General features: G+C 47.7%; 1 protein-coding gene across 2 annotated transcripts in view; it reads left to right on the forward strand.

The window, feature by feature from the left end:
• The window catches only part of APC2 (APC regulator of Wnt signaling pathway 2), an 81,066-nt gene extending 59,179 nt beyond the window's left edge, over positions 1-21,887 (forward strand). For both annotated transcript variants that reach the window (XM_034422639.3, XM_034422640.3), the window contains exons 10-15: positions 3,163-3,258; positions 5,592-5,731; positions 6,967-7,044; positions 8,779-8,895; positions 10,145-10,359; positions 14,022-21,887. In XM_034422639.3, the coding sequence (XP_034278530.2) occupies positions 3,163-3,258; positions 5,592-5,731; positions 6,967-7,044; positions 8,779-8,895; positions 10,145-10,359; positions 14,022-19,752 (6,377 nt within the window). In that variant the 3' untranslated portion in view covers positions 19,753-21,887. The remainder of the gene's footprint in view (positions 1-3,162; positions 3,259-5,591; positions 5,732-6,966; positions 7,045-8,778; positions 8,896-10,144; positions 10,360-14,021) is intronic.
• The last annotated feature ends 618 nt before the right edge of the window (positions 21,888-22,505 follow it).

Below are 22,505 nucleotides of genomic sequence, written 5' to 3' on the forward strand. Positions count from 1 at the left end.
ATTTATTTTATGCAATTTATATGCCGCCCTATCTCCGAGGACTCAGGGCAGCTCACAACAGTATGCAGCCACAGCAACAGAAGTCCAGGAGAAAGGGTGGGGGAGGTCCCAGCATCAAGCATAGTCCCCTGGCGCCATAACCCCCCGACCCCGCCATGGACTGCAGGTGGGCAAATAGGCAGGACGGCAGATAGAAGGCCTCCAACAGCGCCAGCCGGGGCAGCGTATCAGGGGGGGAATCGGCAACCACGAGCCAAATGGCTCAAAAAACGTCCCCCCCCCGCGGCGGATCCAGCCGCACCAGCGGCCCCCACTGCGGTCCACATCGTCGGGGTAGCAGCAACAGCGAGACTGGCTGCCTTCTTGATATTCCTGGCTGTCAGTATCCCCACTGACGCCCACCAACACAGCGGCACAGCAGCACAGCAGGGGTAAGGCTCCGAGGCTCCGAAGACAAACCTCGTTCCTCGTTCCTCCAGGTGATCCGTGGCAAAGACGCCGCCCCCGCTAACCGCCGACTGCCGACTGCCAAATCCCCGGTATCTCTCCGTGCTCCTGACCCCCGACGTGAAGCCTCCGGGGTCTGTTGGGGTCTGCAGCATCTACAAATGCTCCCCATGCAGCCCGTATCGGGGGGGTGAGCAAAAACACCCCCAAAAACCCATATTTTCGCCGAGCCTCTCTGTCGCGAGCGTAGGCTCAGCAAGCAGCGGCCATTTTTTAGAACCGGTTACCTATCAGCCTTTCTAGGTAATCTAAAAACAGGGATGTCAAACTCAAGGCCCAGGGCCTGGATCTGCCCCACGAGGTGTTTAGATCTGACCCGTGGAAACAGCGAAAGACTGTCCCACGGCTGTTCTGCCAGCGAAAACGGAGCGTAGGAGAGCCGCAGGCGGCCCTTTAGAGCTCCGTTTTTGCTAGCAGAGGGCTGCAAGAGGCTGTCGCAGCCGAAAACGGAACTCGGGAACCCGTTTTCACTGACAGAGTGCTCAGGTCACCACAGGTGCCCACAACACAAATGACGTTGAGCTGGCCATGCTTACCCTGGCCCCCTGAGGTCGAACACAGCCCTGACCTGGCCCTCAATGAAATCAAGTTTGACACCCCTGGTCTAAAGAAAAAGCTCACCCAGCACCAATATCTCTGTCTTTATTGTAAGGTTATATTATGAGAACCTTGTAAGTCTGGAAGGGCCCCTCTCTCTCTCTCTCCCTCACCTTTTCAGGGAAGGTCCCTTCCGAGAGGTTTCCCGTGCCCCCTTTCCTTCCGTCTTTTTAATTTCATTTTTTAAAAACATTTTTTGTCACATTATAGAATAAAATACAAAAATATGAAAGCAAATAATGGGACACAGTGAGGAAATAGTCTGCAATTTTTCTCTGGAAATCCATTCCTACTCCCCCACCATTCCAAGAGGGTTCATCCCAAATTGTATAGCTAAAAGTCTGTAAAAAAATTGCAAGAGGTCTCCAACCTTGGCAACTTTAAGCTTGGCAGACTTCAACTCCCAGAATTCCAAAGCCAGCAAAGCCATCCATGCTCTAAAAGGATGCAAATGACCATCTGTCTGCAAGGAATATAAATCCTTCCATTCCCTACCATCCAGTCAGAGCTGAAGAAGCTTCTTGGATGAGAAGCGAAATGTCTTCAAAGAAAAACCAGAAGTTCCAGTTGCCTCCTGAAAAAAGCATCTTTGGGACTGTTTTACCTGCTCTCTATTGCTCATGAAGACTATCCAGAGAAGTCCATAGCTCACCAGCTATAACTTGTCCACAATCTTCTTAGAGATGGGCTCCCAGTTTTTACAGAGTCCAGAGACCTATTTCCTTTGCAGGCCTTCAGCCAAGCTGAAAAATGTAAATGCTGTTCAAAATAATTTCCGCCTGAACGTTACTTTGATTTTTTTTTGTCCGTTTTGTTTTGCTTGAGTGTTTTTTAACGACCTAACTTTTAATGGAAATTGCCCTGAGCTATTTTGGAAGGGCTGTAGAGAAAAGGAAATGAACTGAATAAATAAATGCCACACTCTCCCTTTATTAGCATAACAATGCAATGATTACATTAGACCTGAGACAGAAACTGACTTGAGGTTACGCAACGGCAGATACTCAAGTACTGTTGACTTTAAAAGTATTTCTTTACCTGAAATATTTCTGTGCCAGCTTTCAGTTGTTAAGATTCGCTAAGAGGCTTGCTAAAGGATATTTGAACAGCATTTATTCAAGCCTCTCCCAATGAGAAACCAAACATTTAAGCCTTACCAACATGTTTTTAAAGTTATGTTGTTTTCCCAGATGTCTGTATTTTGCATTGGCAGCTTTCATGAGCTCACTTCAAAATTACTGGTTTAAAAGCAACTGTTAATGTTCTTCATGCAGGAGAGTTTATTAATATTTCAGAAGAAGCTCGCTACTTCTCCTTTTTAGCTATCGTCTCTCCACTCAGTATTCGATTTTCATTCTCTAAACATTTTCATTCCTTAGATTTAGATTAGATTAGAATTCTTTATTGGCCAAGTGTGATTGGACACACAAGGAATTTGTCTTTGGTGCATACGCTCTCAATGTACATAAAAGAAAAGATACATTCATCAAGAATCATAAGGTACGACACTTAATGATAGTCATAGGGGACAAATAAGCAATTGAATCATACTAGGAAACAATCAATATTAATTGTAAAGATACAGCAACAAGATACAGTCATACAGTCATAAGTGGGAGGAGATGGGTGATAGGAACGATGAGAAGATTAATAGTAATAGTAATGCAGACTTAGTGAATAGTTTGACAGTGTTGAGGGAATTATTTATTTAGCAGAGAGATGGCGTTCGGGAAAAAACTGTTCTTGTGTCTCATTGTTCTGGTGTGCAGTGCTCTATAGCATCGTTTTGAGGGTAGGAGTTGAAACAATTTCTGTCCAGGATGCGAAGGGTCTGTAAATATTTTCACAGCCCTCTTTTTGACCTTTTCCTCTTTCTAGCCCGCTGATCTAACCAGCAACATTTTGAGCTTGTACCCAGTTCTCCAAATCCTACTTTAAATGGGTTCATTTGGGGTATATAAACCACCAAGGGATGAGGATCCACTGAATTGCATCCAAAGTCGATTTGGGGTTTGGGGTTTCTGTTCCATTCACTGCATTCCACTTCCTTCTCTGCAGCTCCTGTACCAATTGAGCCCCAGATCTGCCAAGCCACATGTGCCATCATGAAGCTCTCGTTCGATGAAGAATATCGCCGTGCCATGAATGAGCTGGGTAGGTTACATGTGGGAGCACTGCAGTCTGCCATCTCAGAGAAATAGCAACAGCACTTAGATTTATATACCGCTTCATAATACTTTACAGCCCTCTCTAAGCAGTTTACAGAGTCAACAAAATGCCCCCGACAATCTAGGTCCCCATTTTACCCACCTCGGAAGGATGGAAGGTTGAGTCAACTTTGAGCCGGTCAGGATCGAACTCCTGGCAATAGAATAGAATAGAATAACAGAGTTGGAAGGGACCTTGGAGCAGGGGTGAAATCTACTTACCTTCCCTACTGGTTCGGAAACGCGCGCTTGGATCCTCTGCACATGCGTAAAGATTTCTGCACATCTGCAGAAGGTCAAAAACAGGTTACTTCCTGGTTAAAACCAGGAAGTAATGACATCTGGGCGGGTGGGCAGAGCCTCGCGCTGCCATCACTACCGGTTCTCCAATCCATGCACCGCCATCATTACCGGTTCAGTCAAACCGGTCTGAACCGGTAGCATTTCACCCCTGCCTTGGAGGTTCTCTAGTCCAACCCCCTGCTTAGGCAGGAAACCCCTATACCGTTTCAGACAAATGATTATCCAAAGGTCGCAGAAGGTCCTGGTCAATTAGGGGCAGAAACCCCTTGGGAAGTACCCTAAATATCTTCCTGAGAACTAGGAAGCATAACCACCATGTGTGAAAGAAGGTACCTTGCTTTTGTCCACATTTCCAACAATTGGGGTTTAAATTTGGATATATTTTTGCCAGTCTAGAGGATGCCAAGTACCAATGGCAAAACATTTTATATTGATTTTCTGTGACTGTGACTACTCTTAACAGTAGTGACCGACAACCTTTTGGGAGGTTGAAGTCACAAAATGGCTGCTCTTGGAGAAGGCATTGGGGTTTTCAAAATGGCTGCCACAGAGAGTCACCAGGCCTAAATCACGTATTTTCAGAAGTCTTCCCCACCTGAGAGCGGGTGTGGAACAGTGGCTAAAGTTTTGAACCGGCTGTAGGCCTGAGGTCAGCCAAGTCACTTTGGATCAGCCACAGTCTCCTTGCCCTAGAAAGAAGGCAAGGACAAGAAAAAATGATATATAGATAAGAAAAATGATGCCAAGGAAACAGGGAATTGCCCACTGAGCCCCCAGGAATCAAGACTGACTTGGGAAAATCCCATACAGGTAGTCCTTGACTTATAGCCATTCATTAAGCGACCATTCAAAGTTATAATAGCACTGGGTACAAAAAGGACTTGTGACCAAATCTCACACATGCAGCTTCCTCAGAGTCAAAATTTGAGAGTATGGCAACTGGCATGTATTTACAATGGTTTTGCAGCGTCCCCAGGTCACGTCGCTGCCATTCGCGACCTTCCCAGCCAGCTTTTTTAGATGCAAAGTCAAAGGGGGGAGGAGCAGGATTCGCTTAATGACCATGTGATTCACCTAACAAGTGCAGTGATTCACTTAACGACTGGAAGGAAACATTTGTAAAATCGGACACGGCTTACTTAACAACTCTCTTGCTTAGTAATGGAAATTCTGGCTCCCAATTGTGGTGTTCTGCCCCAGCTACGGACCCCAAAGAACGCAGCACACACAACGTCTGTACAAACCTTAGTTTACTAAAATAAAATCAGGGTTTTTTTTCAAGCAAAGGCTGTTAATTAACTTTCTTAACAGCCTGCAAGAATCCAAAGAATAAATAAATAATCTTAATCTTACTATGGTTGGCAGAATGCCCAGAAGCAATTTGCAGGAAGCTGATAAGATAAGCAAGACAAGACACGAAGGTATGTGAACTAAGTTATTCCCTGCAAATTGCTTCAGTCGGCCTTCCTCCTTAAATAGGCTAAGGGAGTGGCCAATTAGCCCCAAGCCTTACTCTCGAGGAGACCTCCTCCTGAGGAGCCACTCCTGCCTTTTGGCAGCTCTGCTTGCCCGTGCATCGAGAAGAGGCTCCTCCTCTTCTACCTCTTCACTTATGGGAGCTTCTGGAGGTTCGGAAGGCCCTGGCTGAATCCCTGCCTCTGGCATCACATCTTCTCCAGCCTCCTCATTGTCCGACTTGAGTGCCAGCAGCACAGGCTGCTGGTGCAGCACCACACCAGCCTCCTCGCTGTCGGAATCAGCCACCAGCCACGCAGGCCGCGTACGGGTCACAACATGTGGTCGTATGTCAAGGACTATCTGCATAGTTCTTTATTTTCCATGGTTCTATCATCTGACTGCTCTTTTTTTTGCGTTGACCCTGATAAATGTGATTGGGAGAATCTTGCACCCTTGGTAGTGCACTGCTGTTGGGGGCTCAACGCTCACCGTTTTTCTCTTCTCCGTTTCCCTTCCCAGGTGGACTCCAGGCCATTGCTGAGCTGCTGCAGGTGGACTATGAGATGCACAAGATGACCAATGACGCCCTCAACCTGGCACTCAAGCGCTACACAGGCATGGCCTTGACCAACCTCACCTTTGGGGACGTGGTCAACAAGGTACGATGGGATCCAAGACAGAAAAACAGAATCAGGCGGGAAAGGAAGATATATAGATGTTTTTGCCTGAGTTGTAAAATGTTAATTCTTCAAGTATTTACTTAAATAGATTTTTGAGCCTCGGTGGCGCAGTCGTTAAGAGTGCAGTACCGCAGGCTAACTTCTGCTGACTGCCGGCTGACTGCAATTTGGAAGTTCGAATCCCACCAGGCTCAAAGTTGACTCAGCATTCCATCCTTCCAAGGTGGGTAAAATGAGGACCCAGATTGTTGGGGCCAAGAGGCTGAATCTGTAAACCGCTTAGAGAGGGCTGTAAAGCACTGTAAAGCAGTATATAAATCTAAGTACTATTGCTGTTACCCCATTTTTTAAAAAATGCAGTAGCAGGCTTCAGGGACAACTCCTGTTACAGATAGTCCTCGAGTTATTATTTTATTTATTTATTTTATTAGTCATATTTCTATGCCGCCCACTCTCCGAGGACTCTGGGCGGCTTACACCAAAGACAGTATACTAAATAGCATATTGCCTTCAACAATCTGGGTCCTCATTTTACCCACCTTGGAAGGATGGGAGGCTGAGTCAACCTTGAGCCGGTGAGATTTGATCCGCTGATCTGCTGAACTAGCAGTCAGCTGAAGTAGCTGCAGTACTGCACTCTAAGCACTGCGCCACCTTGGCTCATCAGTTATGACTACAATTGAGCCCAAAGTTTATGTTGCTAAGTGAAACATTTGTTACGTGAGTCTGCCCCATTTTACGACTTTTCTTGCCGCCGTTGTTAAATGAATCATTGCATTTGTTTCATAACATGGTTGCTAAGGGAATCTGGATTCCCCATTGACTTTGCTTGTCAGACGGTCGCAAAAAGAGGATTGCGTGACCTTGGGACACTGCAAACGTCATGAAGTATGAACCAGTTGCCAATCATCTGAATTCTGACCACATGTTCATGGAGAGGCTGCGAAGGTCGTAACTTTGAAAAATGGTCATCGTACGTCACATTTTTCAGTGCCGTTGTAACTTTGAACGGTCATGAAACAAACAGTTGTAAGTCGAGGTGTTTTTATTACAGGTAGTCCTCAACTTAAATCCATTCAACGTTGTGTGCCTGTTCAAAGTTACAATGGCACTGGACTTGTGACTCTGGAACTTATTTAGAGGAATATAAAATCAATCCTAAAAAAAACCATCCATCCCTAATTCCTATTTCTTACTCTTTTCTTGCCGTTCAGGCAACGTTATGTTCGCGGCAGAGGTGTATGCAAGCTATCGTGGACCAATTGGCATCTGACAGTGAGGAACTGCACCAGGTACGGTGGGCCAGAAGAAGACCAGATGCACCTTACCTGCCCTTCTCCAGTAGGTGCAGGCCCAGATGTCTCCTTCTCTGAACACGTAAAGTAGGCACTTCAAAGCTGCTTTACATGACCTCAGATTCTCTATCTGGCCCATTAGGAAATATAGCTGCTGAAGGTAGCTCTCATTCTGAAACACTCCTTGCCCGGAAAACTGAATATTATTTATTAGATTTAAAGCTCACCTTTTATTTAGGAGCCCAAGACAGTGCTAACTCCTTCCTTTTCACCCAACCATGAAGTTAGTTGAGCTGTAAGTGAGGAATTGGTGCAGAATCTGCTTCTAATCCAATGTTTGTCATCCTTGGCAACCTTAAGATGTGTAGACTTCAACTCCCAGAATTCCCCAGCCAGCCATGCCGCCATTTCATGCCCCCCCCCATGCCACATCTGGCCCTTCGGATGCCCCTGTCCGGCCTGCATGGATTTCTTTTATTTTGAAGAAGTTGAAGGCGACTGCTATTTTTATTTGTTTATTTGCATGTATGTCTATGAAGATTCTCAGTAATCCAGGTCATGGTTGTCCCAAAGGTGCTTTTTCCGAGAGGCAACTGGACTTTCTTTTGTTTTTCTTGGATGAGAAGTGAAACATCTTCAAGGAAAAACAAAGAAAGCCCAGTTGCCTCTCGAAAAAGCATCTTTGGGACATATTTGTGTGCCTGCATATCTACACACCTTCACAGCCCTTTTGGTTTGGTCCTCCACAACAGTCCGAGTTTTTCTTGTGGCCCCTTTGTTGTTGTTGTTGTTGTTGTTAGTTGTGAAGTCATGTCTGACCCATCATGACCAGGGGTGGGTTCTAAATTTTTTTACTACTGGTTCTGTGGGCATGGCTTATTTTGTGGGTGTGGCTTGGAGGTCATGTGACTAGGTGGGCATGGCTAGTTGGTCAGTCATTTCTGGAAGGTCCTCGCACTTACGACCAGTCCTCGCACTTACGACCTGACTCATTTGTTTGCTTTTAACACTGATCAGCTGTAGGACGGCCCTTTGAAGCCCCGCCGCAACAGTTTAAACAGTTTTTTTCCCTCTAGTCATCAGCTGGGACTCAGGAGGCAGCAATAGATTGGGGGTGGGGCCAAATAAAAGGTAATAATAATGTGGGGGGGAGGGCGGGGGGGAGAACCGGTTCGGTGATGTCATATCATCACCGCTACCGGCTCAGCCGAACCGGACCGAACCGGGAGGAACCCATCACTGATCATGACCCCATGGACAACGTTCCTCCAGACCATCCTCTGGAGTTCATTTAAACTCACGCCGACTGCTTCAGTGACTCCATCCAGCCACTTCATTCTCTGTCGTTACCTTCTTCTTTTGCCCTCAATCTTTCCCAGCGTTAGGCTCTTCTCCAGTGAGTCCTTCCTTCTCATTAGGTGGCCAAAGTACTTGAGTTTCATCTTCAGGATCTGGCCCTCTAAATAGCAGTCAGGGTTGATCTCCTCTAGGACTGACGAGTTTGATGGCCTTGCAGTCCAAGGGACTCGCAGGAGTCTCCTCCAGCACCAGAGTTCAAAGGCCTTAATTCTTTGGCGCTCAGCCTTCCTTATGGTCCAACTTTCACAGCCATACATTGCAACTGGGAAAACCATAGCCTTGACTATACGCACTTTTGTTGGCAGAGTGATATCTCTGCTTTTTAGTATGCTGTGGCCCCTTAGGAAAATTAATTGCCCATCCCTTTCTTAGGTGGTATCCAGCATCCTTCGCAACCTCTCGTGGCGAGCCGATATGAATAGTAAGAAAGTCTTGCGAGAAGTCGGCAGCGTCTCTGCGCTGATGCAGTGCGCCTTACGGGCCAGCAAGGTAAGACGGAAGAGGTAGAATCAACAGCCAATTCTGCTAAAGTATGGTCATCACTGATGGTCGCACAAAATGGGCAATAGCCCTTCTGGCCATAGCTCCTACCAGCAGGAGCCACAAGCCTAGGCGGACTCCAACCCATCAAGAGTCAAATCTGGGTCTGTCTTGGAACGAGTAGGCTTCCGAAATAACCTTACCTCTGTTTTGTTGCCTACATTAGGATTGATTGATATTGATTTATCATATGGCATGTTCACATTACATTTCGGTAAAAAGGAACAGTAAAATACAACACATAGAATATACAATCTGAAACCTTCACAGGAAGATTACAAATGTATATCTAAGTTGAAAATATAAATTTTTTTTTACCTCATAAGTCGCAGCTGAGAATTCAGCGAAAAAATGGGTTTTGTTTTGATAAGCAGTCACTATGTGTTGGATAGTTTGTTTTTCAGCTACACGGTCACAATTCAGTGATGGTATTGTGCTCCACTTATAGACAGCATCTGGGTATCTACCCTGGCCAGTGCGAATTCGGTTCAATGTTGTCCATATCACATGGGGCTGGTCAAATCCGGGTGGCTTTTCCAAGAGGCAAGACAAATGTTGACATTTGTGGGGGGCAGTGTTGTTTCTCCATGTTGTGAGTGTCAAAATCATATTTTACAACTGCTTTAGCAGTAGAGGCAGAGGTGGGATTCAGCCGGTTCGGACTGGTTCAGGTAAACCGGATGTTAATTTTACGTCTGGTTCGGTGAACCGGTAGTTCCGACAACCGACTGTCCCCGCCCCACCCCTCCCTTCCCCTCCCAGGAGTCCCCACACGGCCCATTTTGGATCCCAGGTAAATGCAGGGGGCATGGAGCCCCAGGAGGTGGAAAACAGGCCTCCCAGAGGCTTGTGGAGGGTGAAAATGGGCCTATTTCCTGCCTCCAGAGAGCCTCCGGAGCCTGGGGACGTGGAAAACGAGCCCTCCACAGCCCGTTTTTGCTCCCATGGGTGTGCAGGAGGCCGAGTGCTGCCTGGCCACACCCACCATGGCCACGCCCACCCAGCCAGTCATTAGGGCAGAGAACCGGTTGTTAATTTATTTGAATCCCACCACTGAGTAGAGTTGGTTGAGGGTCTAGATCTCAAACAGTTTCGCTCCAAGCAGGCTACGTTGCTCAGTGTTGGCAGTTGGGAATGATCAATAACCTTCAAATATTCTTGAAAGAGAACCTTTCTTTCGTCTTTTTTCCTACATTAGGAGTCCACCCTGAAGAGCGTCCTCAGTGCCTTGTGGAACCTCTCCGCTCACAGCACTGAGAATAAAACTGCCATCTGTATGGTGGAAGGAGCGCTGGGCTTCCTCGTGAGCACACTCACCTACAAGTGCCAGAGTAACTCGCTTGCCATCATTGAAAGTGGAGGTGGGATCCTAAGGAATGTCTCCAGCCTGATTGCCACCAGAGAAGATTACCGGTTAGTAATCTCTGTTTTCCTCCTTGTTCCGGTAGCTAACCTTTGCAGTCAGAAACATCTTCCTTCCCCAGTGGTGAAATTCAAACATTTCCCCTACCTGTGGGCGTGGCTTGGTAGGCGTGGCTTGGTGGGAGTCATGTGACTCGGTGGGGTGCAGCCAACTTTTTTTTTTTATACTTTTTAAAGCATTTTTTAACTACCGGTTCTCCCGAACAGGTAGTTAAAAAATGCTTTTAGAAGTTTTTAAAAAGTTCCAACAATCAGCTGTGACAATCAGCTGTGCCTGCAATCGTCGGAATCTTTTTAAATTTTTTTTAAGCATTTTTTTTTACTACCAGTTCGGGCGAATAGGTAGTAAAAAATGCTTTTAAAAAGTAAAAAAAATGTTCCGACGATCAGCTGTGACAATCAGCTGTGCCACGTGATCCTCAGAACCTTTAAAAAAAAAATTTAAAGCATTTTTTTTCTACCGGTTCGGGCGAACTGGCCAGAACCGGTAGCATTTCACCCCTGTACTTTCTCCATCAGTACAATGGTACCTTGGTACTCAACTGCTTTGGAACTCATTGAATTTGGTACTCAACGCACTTCGATGTGAAAATTTTGTCCTGGTACTCACCGTTTGTTTGGTACTCAAAAAACAAGCTAGAACTTGTTGGTGACGGCTACTTTGTGACTCACTACATTACAGATAGTCCTCGACTTACAACAGTTCCTTTACTGACCATTCAAAATTACAAGAACACTGAAAAAAAGTGACTTATGACCGTTTTTCACAGTTACAACCTTGGCAGCTCATGTGATCGAAATTCAGATGCTTAGCAACTGGTTCATAGTTATGACCGTTGCAGCATCCCAAGGTCATGGGATCCTCTTTTGCGACCTTCAGACAAGCAAAGTCAACGGGGAAGCCAGATTCACTTAACAACTTACTTATTGTAAGGTTAGGTTACTCACTTATCAACTGCAGTGATTCACTTAACTGTGGCAAGAAAGCTTGTAAAATGGGGGCAAAACTCACTTAACAAATGTCTCACTTAATAACGAAAATTTCCGGCTCAATTGTGGTCATAAGTCGAGGGCTATCTGTTTCCCTTATGGGGAAAAAAATGTTTGGTGTTTATCATTTTTGGTGCTCATCATGCCTCCCAGAACCAATTAAAGATAAGTAACAAGGTACCGCTGTACATCACTAGAGTCAAAATCAGCCGTTGCAGTCCCCAATCTCATCTCTGACCCCTTCCCAAAGTTCTCTAGTCCAGGGATCTCCAACCTTGGCAACTTTAAGACTTGTGGACTTCAACTCCCAGAATTCCACAGCCAGCTGGCTGTGGAATTCTGGGAGTTGAAGTCCACAAGTCTTAAAGTTGCCAAGGTTGGAGATTCCTGCGTCTAGTCTGCCAGAAAACGAGTGGTGTTACTTTCATTTAATCTCCTGAAAATCCTTATATAGGTAGTCCTCGGTTTATGACCGTAATTCCATCACTAAGCAATGCAATCATTAAGTGAATCGCATTCAATTTTACTTCCTTTTTTTTTTTTTTTTTGCTGTGGTTGTTATTGACTTGGCTTGATGGAGTTTCTTGAGAAAGTCACAAATAGCAGCCACATGATCTCAAGATGCTGCATCCGTTACAAATACATTGCCAGACCCGAAATTTGGATCCCTTGACTGTGGGGACACTGCCGTTGTAACTTTGTTTGCTAAACGAATGGTTCTAAGTCAAGGATTACCTGTATCCTTTTTCCCGTCATGGTCCATTTTTCCTTTTGGATAGCCACATCTTGTATATGAAAGCTAAAACCCCACTTGTGTTATTGTTCCCAGCAATTGGTATTTAATTTTAATTTATCAAATTTCTATGCTGCCCAAGGGACTCTGAAGTAGACTATGAATTCAGAGCTCCTACAATAGCTCTCTAATTCCTCCCCTCCTTAAGTTATAATGATGTTATACCTTACGAATGAAGGTGAATATAGGTATCCCAGTAGAATGTTGCTGTGAAGTTTCCGAAAGATGCCCTAATTAATTCATGAGCCATGAGCCGAACTTCAAAAGAAATAGAGTCATTTATTAGGAGCACCATTTCGGCAATATTCGGATGCAGTTAGAACTAATCCCACGTAGATTTACGTTCCCCTATGACCCTGTCTCTCCCCTCCTCTCTGGCCATGTCGTAAATCATATTCTCCAATTAACCACTTTGGCTGGCTGTGAAATCCAACACCCTCCTTCTGATTGCGGTCAGGAAGAATGTATGGAATGCACTTCAGTTAGGGAAATCAATCAGTTCTATCAGTTCTCCCTCCCTCCTGCTCATGGCAACTTGAAAGCTTTGCAAGTTCACAGTTGCAGGATCCAATCTGGGTCGGTCAGAGGTTTTGTCTTCCGAGCTTTCGGACTCCTGCTGGAGCCCATCTTCAGGGAACTAGAAGCCTTAGTAAGACTACATCTAGAGTACTGCGTCCAGTTTTGGTCAACACACTATTAAAAAAGATGTTGAGACTAGAAAGAGTGCAGAGAAGAGCAACCAAGATGATTAGGGGACTGGAGGCTAAAACATACGATGAACAGTTAAAGGAACTGGGCATGGCTAGTCTAGTGAGGGACCGGGGGAGACATGATAGCAGTCTTCCAATATTTGGGGGGCTGCCACAGAGAGGAGGGGGTCAAGCTATTTTCCAAAGCACCTGAAGGGCACACAAGGAAAAATAGATGGAAACTGATCAAGGAGAGATTAAACTTGGAAATGAGGAGAAATTTTCTGACAGTGAGAACAATCAACCCATGGAACAGAAGTTGCCATCGGAAGTTGTGGGAGCTTCATCACTGGAAGCTTTCAAGAAGAGACTGGACTGCCATCTGTCAGACATGGTGTAGGGCAGTGATGGCTAACCTTTTTGCCATTGCATGCCAAAAGTGGGGAGTCGCGCAGGGGGGTCGTGTGTGCGCATGCCCACACCCATAATTCAATGCGCCTCACCCCCTCTGCATGCACGTGCCATCCCCCCGCACTCCCCCACTTTTGGCATGTGATGGCACGGTGGGCCTGGTAGGCCTGTTTTTTTGCCCTCCCCAGGCTCCAGAGGCTTTCTAGGAGCCTTGGGAAAGCAAAATCAGCCTTTCCCACCACCCCCCAGAGGCCCTCCTGAGGCTGGAAATGGCCCATTTCCTAACTTCTGGTGGGACCGGAAGGCCCATTTTTTGCTCTTCCCAGGCTCCAGAGGCTTTCTAGGAGCCTGGGGAGAGTGAAGGCCTTCCCCACCCCCACCGGAGACCGTCCGGAGGCCAGAAACAGCCCATTTCCCAACTTCCGGTGGGCCCGAAAGACCCGAAAATCAGATGGCTGGCACACACATGCGCACTGGAGCTGAGCTAAGATAATGCTTGCATGCCCACAGATATGGCTCCACGTGCCACCTGTGGCACGCGTGCCATATGTTCGCCATCACGGGTGTAGGGTCTGCTTGGGTGGGGGGTTGGACTAGATGACCTATAAGGTCCCTTCCAACTCTGTTAATCTGTAAATAACAGGAATCCAAAAGCTCGGAAAACAAAAACTTTGGTCCCGGCGACCGACCCAGATTGGATCTTAGACCTTCCTTGTTTTCCTCTGGGATCTGCACTGATTTTATCTTACCCTCAATCTGCTCTTTCCTAGGCAAATTCTGAGGGATCACAACTGCCTTCAAACTCTCCTCCAGCACCTCAAGTCACACAGCCTGACCATCGTCAGCAATGCCTGTGGCACCCTGTGGAACCTCTCTGCACGTAGCCCCAAAGACCAAGAACTACTGTGGGACCTGGGGGCAGTCAGCATGCTCCGGAATCTCGTCCACTCTAAGCACAAGATGATCGCCATGGGCAGCACCGCAGCCCTCCGCAACCTCCTTGCCAACCGGCCGCTCAAGTATAAAGATGCCATGGTCATCTCACCAGGTTCTTGTATGCCCTCCCTGTATATGCGAAAACAGAAGGCCCTGGAGGCTGAATTGGATGCCCAGCACTTGGCTGAAACTTTTGACACCATGGAGAAGCAGACGATGAAGAAGCAGAGCGTCGCCAAGAAACCAATGAGGCACATGGATAGCTTGGCCAAGGACTACGCGTCTGATTCAGGTTGTTTTGATGACGACGAAGTGCCCAACGTCTCTAGCAGTACGGAGACAGGAAACGCATCGGTGCTCTCCATGTTCCTAAATTCATCCTTCCTCCAAAGTCAAACTTTGCCAAGAACGGTTTCCCAAAGAAGAGGCCCAGAACCGGAGAAAGATCAAAGTGGGAAGTCCACAGAAGCCAAGAAGGTCTCCCCGCTGCTCGTGTCCCAGGACAACGACGTCTCCGTAGTGGCTGAGAAATTGGCCAACAAGATCACGACGACTGTGGCCAAGATAGATAAATTGGTGGAAGACATAACCACGCTCCATACCTCCTCTGATGACAGCTTCAGCCTCAGCTCTGAAGACCACTGCCTTGACTGGCAATATGGTCTGGATGAAGTCCATGAGGCCCGTGCCCAGTCTTGCTCTCCGTGCCGCCTCTCGGACACCAGTGGGATTATGAAGCGTGAAAGTCTGAGCCGAGCTCACACCCTCTTGCGGCTGAAAAACACTTATACGAGCTTGTCCAATGATAGCCTCAACAGCGGAAGCACCAGTGATGGTTACTGCCCAAAAGAGCACATGAGACCATGTACTCGAACAACCTTCTTGGACTTTAAAGATGAACTACACCGGTATCAGAAAAGGCCCAGCCGTCTTGATTTGAAGAACATCTTGATGAGTAGGCCAGAAAAGATGGAACCGCCTGAGAAGAAGCAGCAAGAATCCAATGTGATGGTGGAGAAACCAGAAAAAGAGAAACTTCTTGGACAAGCCAAGGTCATGAGGCTTCCACCTGACCCTGATGTTGCTGAGAAGGAATCTGAATGTAAGAAGAAAGAGGGAGGCAGACAGCTGGATCCTGATCCCAAAGTCCACACAATCAAACTCTCCCCATCCTATCAGCATGTGCCCCTCATAGACAACAATGCCATAGCATCTGGGACTATGGGAGTCTTGGGAACCAGCTCTTACTATCCCAGTTTATCCATGAAAACCACAGATAATCTTAACAAGGTTCCGGAGAAACTGACCGCAGCAGAACCAACTAAACAAAAACGACTGCAGAAATACTCGATGGAAGATACGCCGATTTGCTTCTCCCGGTGCAGTTCCCTCTCTTCTATCTCCTCCGCCGACAATGTCTTAGACGGGCAGAGCCACAGTGAGAACGAGATGGACACGGATTCCTCTCTAGAGATCATTGAAGTAGAAGAAGTGGAGGAAGCTCAAAAGAACAATCAAGAAAAGAAGGCGAAGCAGGAGGCGGAACCCCTCACCTCCTCTTCACAACCCATTGCCATCCCCTTCCCTAAGAAAGACAAAATGTTCCTTAGAGGAGCGTCACCTTCTCGCCATGAGGACTTGACCCCTTCCAGCTCATCTGAAAACTACATCCAAGAGACTCCTTTGGTGATGAGTCGTTGCAGTTCGGTCAGTTCTCTGGGCAGTTTTGAGAGCCCGTCCATTGCCAGCTCTATCCAGAGTGAACCCTGCAGTGAGATGATTAGTGGTACGGTCAGTCCAAGCGAGCTCCCAGATAGCCCTGGGCAAACCATGCCTCCAAGCCGCAGCAAAACACCTCAGTTTGAACTCAACAGCCAGCCAGAGAAGGAGGCCAGCCAGTTCAACATCCAGTGGGAGAACAATGTCAAGAAATTTATGGACATCACGGATTTTAAGGAGCGTTTCCAGATGCCCCAAGACCTCGACTCCATGGTCTACTTCACGGTGGAGAAACCCAATGAGAACTTTTCATGCGCCTCCAGCTTGAGCGCATTACCCCTCCATGAGCATTATGTCCAGAAGGACGTTGAGTTGAAACTTATCCCGCCGTTCCCAGATAGGAGTGGGTTGAACTTCATGACGCATGAGAAGAGAGATGATGAAAGGGCCATCGAGGGCCAAAGGAAACTGGAGTGCCTCGAGTTGACCTCTGATGAGGATATTGAAATTCTGAGGGAGTGCATCAATTCGGCCATGCCATCCCGTTTCCGGAAGATCAGGACATCCCTTGTCTCGGGCCTTCCAGGCCAAGTCCTAAACCCTCAGTCAAAGAAGTCAATGCAGGTTCCAGTCTATATGTTGGTTCCTGCCAATTCCCACTTGGGCATCCCCAAGCACAGATGGGCCACGGTCACCAGACCCAACAAGGACTACCTGGGCAATGAGGATTCCTTCACTGACTCGGCAGAAGGAACCCCCGTCAACTTCTCCAGTGCTGCTTCGTTGAGTGATGAGACCCTTCAGTACCCTATGAAAGATGAGGGAGATTCCCGGCATTGCTCTGGAAAAAGAAAGGAAGTAATGGGGACTCCGATGGGGGGGCTCAAGAGGGAGATCCGTCAGCTTGAACAAAGCAGCTGCCGGATTGGAAGAATCACCTCCAGCCATTCAACACCAACCAAAATGGCCTCCTCCTCTAAGCACAAAACTGGATCAAATCACACCAGTCCGCTCCGTGCAACCCGGGCCCAATCAGCCGAGTCCAGGAGAGGAAACATTCCCCTCAGAAACCTAGAATTGCCGTTCTTGAGGCAAGGTAGCTCAAGAGCAAGTTCTGAGGGCAACCGTTCAAAAAAGAAGGAGGAGTCTCAAGAGAACAGCAGCCATGACAGCGATGGAGCCTTCCCTTCCTTCTGCCACACCACACCAACTGAAGAGGCTGTCTACTGCTTCTATGAGAATGACTCCGATGACCTAGTGGAGTTAGACATGAAGAACTCACCCAAGAGAAAGTCCAACCTGGCCAGCAAAGGTCAAAAGAAAGAATGCTGGGTTAAGAAAGAACCTGAGCTAAGTTCCAGTCAGCAGCTTCATGCTAAAAACAAGATGGCGCCCCATCTCCGGAGCAACCTGATTGCAGATGAAACTCCACCGTGTTATTCTCTCAGCTCCTCCCTAAGTTCCCTGAGCGATCTCGAACTCTATGGGACTGGAGAAAGGACCCAGATGTCCAAGATAAGAGCTAATCGCCAACTGACTATGAACCGTCGGCAGGGGATGAAAGCAGCCGTGTCAAAAGGGAGGGACAGCTCTGCCAGTTCCCTCAGTTACAATTCAGACAATGATCTCCTGCAGAAGGGCATCGGCTTGAGTGGGCCCAAGAAGAGACGCCATTCAGCCAAAAGGAGGAACACTGAGAAGGAGCAGAAGGGTCTCAAGGCCAAGGAATGGAAGCCCGATGGGTTTCCTGATGAAATCGCTTCTGAAAAAGGTTCAGATCTGGATAGCGTTGACTGGAAAGCCATCCAGGAAGGAGCAAACTCCATTGTTACTTGGCTGCACCAAGCTACTTCTTCCTTTGGCAAGGAGACGTCCTCAGAATCTGACTCCATTTTGTCTTTTATGTCTGGCCTTTCGGCAAGCTCTGCTTTACAGCTGAGTTTGGACAGAAGAGACAAGACCCGGGGCAGGAAAGGTCCCACCGGTGGTGTGGAGAAGAAAAATCTCCCCAAATCTTTCCAAGATGGCAAGAATCTGAATGAAACAAGAGGTGCTGGCAGCAGGAATAAGACGGAGAAAAACGTAGGGCAGCAGAAACCACTGAGCAACCTACCCGTCGTCTTCCGAGGCAGGACGGTGATCTACATGCCTGATGCGGCCAAGGAATCCCCAATGCAGAGCTCCAGGTCCACCCCAAAGAAAACAGGAGGGGCCCCTAAGCAGGAAATTCCTGAGAAAAATCTGAATCTCAACCAACCAAGATCGAGGAGTCTCCACCGGCCTGGGAAGATCTCAGAAATGGTGGAATTGATGTTGCCCAAAAGAAGCGCAACCCCACCTGCCAGGATGAACAGAGCACCGTCATCCGGATCCTCCAGAACGTCCACGCCATCCCAACCCAACCAAAAGAAACTCACATCCCCATCGCAGCAACCCAACAGACAGATGCCATCACGTGAAGCGGGAAAGACCAGTGGAAGCACCACACCCGTTGGCCCAGCTCCCAAACCGGTCCAGAAATCCCCTGTGTCTAAGCAACACAAGACCCAGAAATCACCTGTCCGCATCCCTTTTATGCAGAAGCCCGTTAAGAAGACGCTTCCGATGAGGAACACCATGCCTACGCTGGAGGAACGAGGAGGAAACGGCAGCAGTGAGCTAAGGCCTAAGGCCAACGGGAAAGGTATTCTCCAGGCCAACCGCCTTAATTTGATGCGCATGTCCTCAGCGAGATCCCTCAGCAGTGACTCCCACCAGTCAGGCTTCCTACGACAACTGACGTTCATCAAGGAGTCGCCCAGTCTTCGCATGAGGCAGCGCTCTGAAGTCTCATCTTCCGGGTCTTTGTCCTCACTCTCTCAGGGTGCCTCGCCGCGGAGAGGCCGCCTTGGCCTGCCGACCGTTTTCCTCTGCTCTTCCAGATGCGATGATCTCAAAGTGGACAAGCCAACTGGGCCAAGCCAACGTCCTGTCATCTCCCGGACACCTCTTCCCAGCCAGAGTCCCTCTGCAGGGGGCCCCCCAAGGCCGCCCCGCAGGACAAGCTCAGAAAGCCCCTCCCGACTTCCCATCAAACCCAACAATGTTCCTCCAGAGCCTTTCAAGCGTTACTCGTCCTCTCCTCAAATCAACATCATCAAGAGGGCCGCCAGCCCTACTTCTACTCCATCGGACAACCCTGAGTCTTCAAGTGGGAGGAAGAAGAATGAGGAGGTTTCAAAACTACCGGTGATTCCTCCTGCAGAGAAAGGCACCGAAAATCAGCGGCAGCGGCAACAACAACAACAACCACAGCCACAGCCACAGCCGCCGCCACCACAGCCGCAACCACAGCCGCAATCACAGCCACAACCACAGCAGCAGCAACCACCACAGCAGCTGGCGATGATGAAATGGACCTGGAAGAGGATCCGTGACGAGGACATACCCCACATTCTGAAGAGCACCCTTCCTTCGACGGCATTGCCCCTGGTTAGCGCTTGGCAGGAAGAAGAGAGCGATCAGACGCCTGAAGTTCTCCAGCCGAAGACGAGTGACGCGGTTGTGCAGACGGAAGATTTCTCCACCACAAAGACTAATTCCAGCACCTCCCCTACCCTGGAGACCCAGAAGGTCGTCAAGATCCCACCCGACAGCTACGAAGGAGACGGCTTTGCTCTCACGAAGGCCACCACCCCGTCCATCTCCTTTACTCATGAAGGGTCAGTCGGCTCTCATGGGAATTTCCCTTCCAGCAGGCACAGCTCCCCAAGCCGGGCTGTTCGGGTGACCCCGTTTAATTATACCCCCAGCCCAATGGTGGAGCCCACAGTCAAAGAGAAGCAGGTGGAGAAAACACAAGTTTGACAGCCTTCTGTTGGTCTGATAAAACTATTGGAATGTTCTTAGCTAGCCACCAAGATATATAAAACCAAGCTTGGATGTATTCATTTTTTAAGAAGTTACATTTGTCGTTTTACCACCATTCTTAACAAAACAAGGAGGATTGGATGAGCGTTTCTTATACACACAAGACTAGAGGAGCCGCTTCTTGCGAGAGATACAAAAGACATACAGGAACAAGACGTACAGGTAAATCCTTGACTTACAACCATAACTCAGGCCAATGCTAAGCAAAGCGGTTGTTAAGTGAATCACACCTGATTTTATGCCCTTCTTTTTTTTTTTTTTGCCCCGATTAAAGAATTCACTGAAAGTGAATCGCATGGTTGTTAAGCGAATCTGGCTTAACAGTGCCGTCGTAACTTTGAACGGCCACTAAAGAAATGGTTGTAAGTCGAGGATTGCCTCTATTTTTCTTTCTTTCTTTTGCAAAGGACATTTTTGGAATGAGTGGAGGGTTGCAAAAAAAAAAATGAGACCACCCCAAACTCAGCAGCTATCGCTCTTGGCAAGAGTGGGGGTCAACTCGCTATACAGGAGCATTTTCCCTTCATTCTTGTGCAGAGAAGTGGGAATTTGAAGCCAAATTCTTTCAACCACCCAGGTTGAAAAGTTGACTCCAGAGTTGAACTTCTCGTAAAAAAATTGCAAGGGCGCTTCTGGATATCTCATGTGTTGGAAGGAGAGGCTTCATGCACCCCCACCCCCCAACAAAAGTCTATTATCTGACTTGAAAAATCAACCCAACCTTGAACTGATGCTCTGCTTTGGAAATCAGGGGTGGGCTTCCTCCATCATTTACAAAAGACCTACCTGAAGCTGACCGAAAGAGCAGGTGTGAATACAGCAGGTATGCAAAATTCACCTGCTTCATTTAGTTTAATCCAACATTCAGAATCACTCACCTTTTACATTGTATAGGACTATATATAGGTAGCCCTCGACTTACGGGCGCACCGAGCCCAAAACCTCTGTTGCTAAGCGAGACAGTTATTCAGTGAGTTTTGCCCCATTTTACGACCTTCCTTGCCACAGTTGTTAAGTGGATCGCTGGCTGCGTTGTTAAGTCGGTGACTCAGTTGTTAAATGAATCTGGCCTCCCCACTGACTTCGCTTGTCAGAAGGCCGCAAAGGGAGGATCATAGGACCCCGGGACACTGCAACCGTCATAAATAGGAGTCAGGTTGAATTTTGATCATGCGACCTTGGGGATGCTGCAACAGCTGGCAAGCCGGCCCTAAATGAGCTTTTGTAAATCGAGAACTACCTGTAACGAAGACCACGAAACGGCATTCTGCAAGGGTCCACAAACAGGCCTCCATCTCACGTTGAGAATATTTCTTGATCATCTTCTGCCAAATCCGTTTCCCCTTTTGCTCCATCTTTGGATCCAGGCCAGCCACCCAATTTGAGAATCGCATCGCCAGGGATCCACCCTGGATTATCCGACGGGCTGGCCAAGTTCACACATCAAAGCGTGCTCAGGATTCCCCTCCGTTAACTGCCATTCTCTCTCCACCTGGAACTCTTCCCGTCTCCAAGTCTGTGAAGACAATCCTCTTTGCATTAGAGGAAAACTTGACTGCAACCGTTAATTAAAGTAATAAACCACAATGCTTTCTGGAGGGACGTGAGGGAGAGAGAGAGAGAGAAAGAGAGACCAAAAACTTTAAAACTCGGCTGCATGCTTTAGATTGCAATTTGGATGTGCAGCTGTTGGAAGGAAGACCTCTCGGGAACGCAGAGAGGCCGATTTCCGAGCAGACATGTCGAGAATTGCACTATTAGTTTTAATATGTGGGCATCAGTGCCACCCCCTCTCCCCCCCCCCCTCCTGATTAAAATCAAGATATCCTCAGCTATTTATTGGGGGTGGGAAGCGGGAGGAGGGAGGGTAGGAAGGAAGGAGAGGCGTTTATGCATCTGAGAGGGAATATTTGGCGGGAGAAATTTATACATCAGCGAAAAAGAAAAGAAAGGGAAAAAAAACAGAAGAATGACGGACAGACCAAGAAGAATTGGCACCCTTGGGGCTGTGAATAACATGATCTGTAATACTTTGCTGTGCCTCTAATTACAGCCGTTCCTTAATCTGCCAATGACTAATCTGTCTTTCTGTGGGTGCTGGGTGGTTTTTACGGAGGGGAAAAACACATAACAGCATCTTAGCATCTTTGCATTCTGTAGACCAGGAGTCGGGAACCCGTGGCTCTGGAGCCGCGTGTGGCTCTTTCATCCCTCTGCTGCGGCTCCCTGTCGCTCAAAATATGTGTCACAACCACCAATGTGCAACACCCACCAGCACGCAATTTATTGAGCTTTTCGCTAGGTTTTGTGGCTTCCAGTGTTTTCTTTTCTCTGGGAAAGGGATCCAAATGGCTCTTTGAATGTTTAAGGTTGCCGACCCCTGCTGTAGGCAAATTCGGATTGGTTGTGCGGGGAGTTTGGGAGGATTTTCAAGGAGGTTTAAGATGGTGGAAATGTTTGGGAGAGGTGATAAGAAGCAGAAGTAAAAAATCTGTAACTTGTTGTCAGACATGTTTCTATTTGCACCTCGATGTTTTTCAATCTTGGCTACTTTAAGACCCGTGGACTTCAACTCCCAAAATTCCCCAGCCATCATGGCTGGCTGGGGAATTCTGGGAATTGAAGTTCACTCATCTTAAAGTGAGTGAACTTCAATTTAGCGCAATTTCTCAAGATAATTTCAGGCATCT

Source organism: Pantherophis guttatus, chromosome 1, assembly GCF_059756535.1.
Source record: "Pantherophis guttatus breed Tessera chromosome 1, ASM5975653v1, whole genome shotgun sequence".
NCBI lineage: Eukaryota > Metazoa > Chordata > Lepidosauria > Squamata > Colubridae > Pantherophis > Pantherophis guttatus.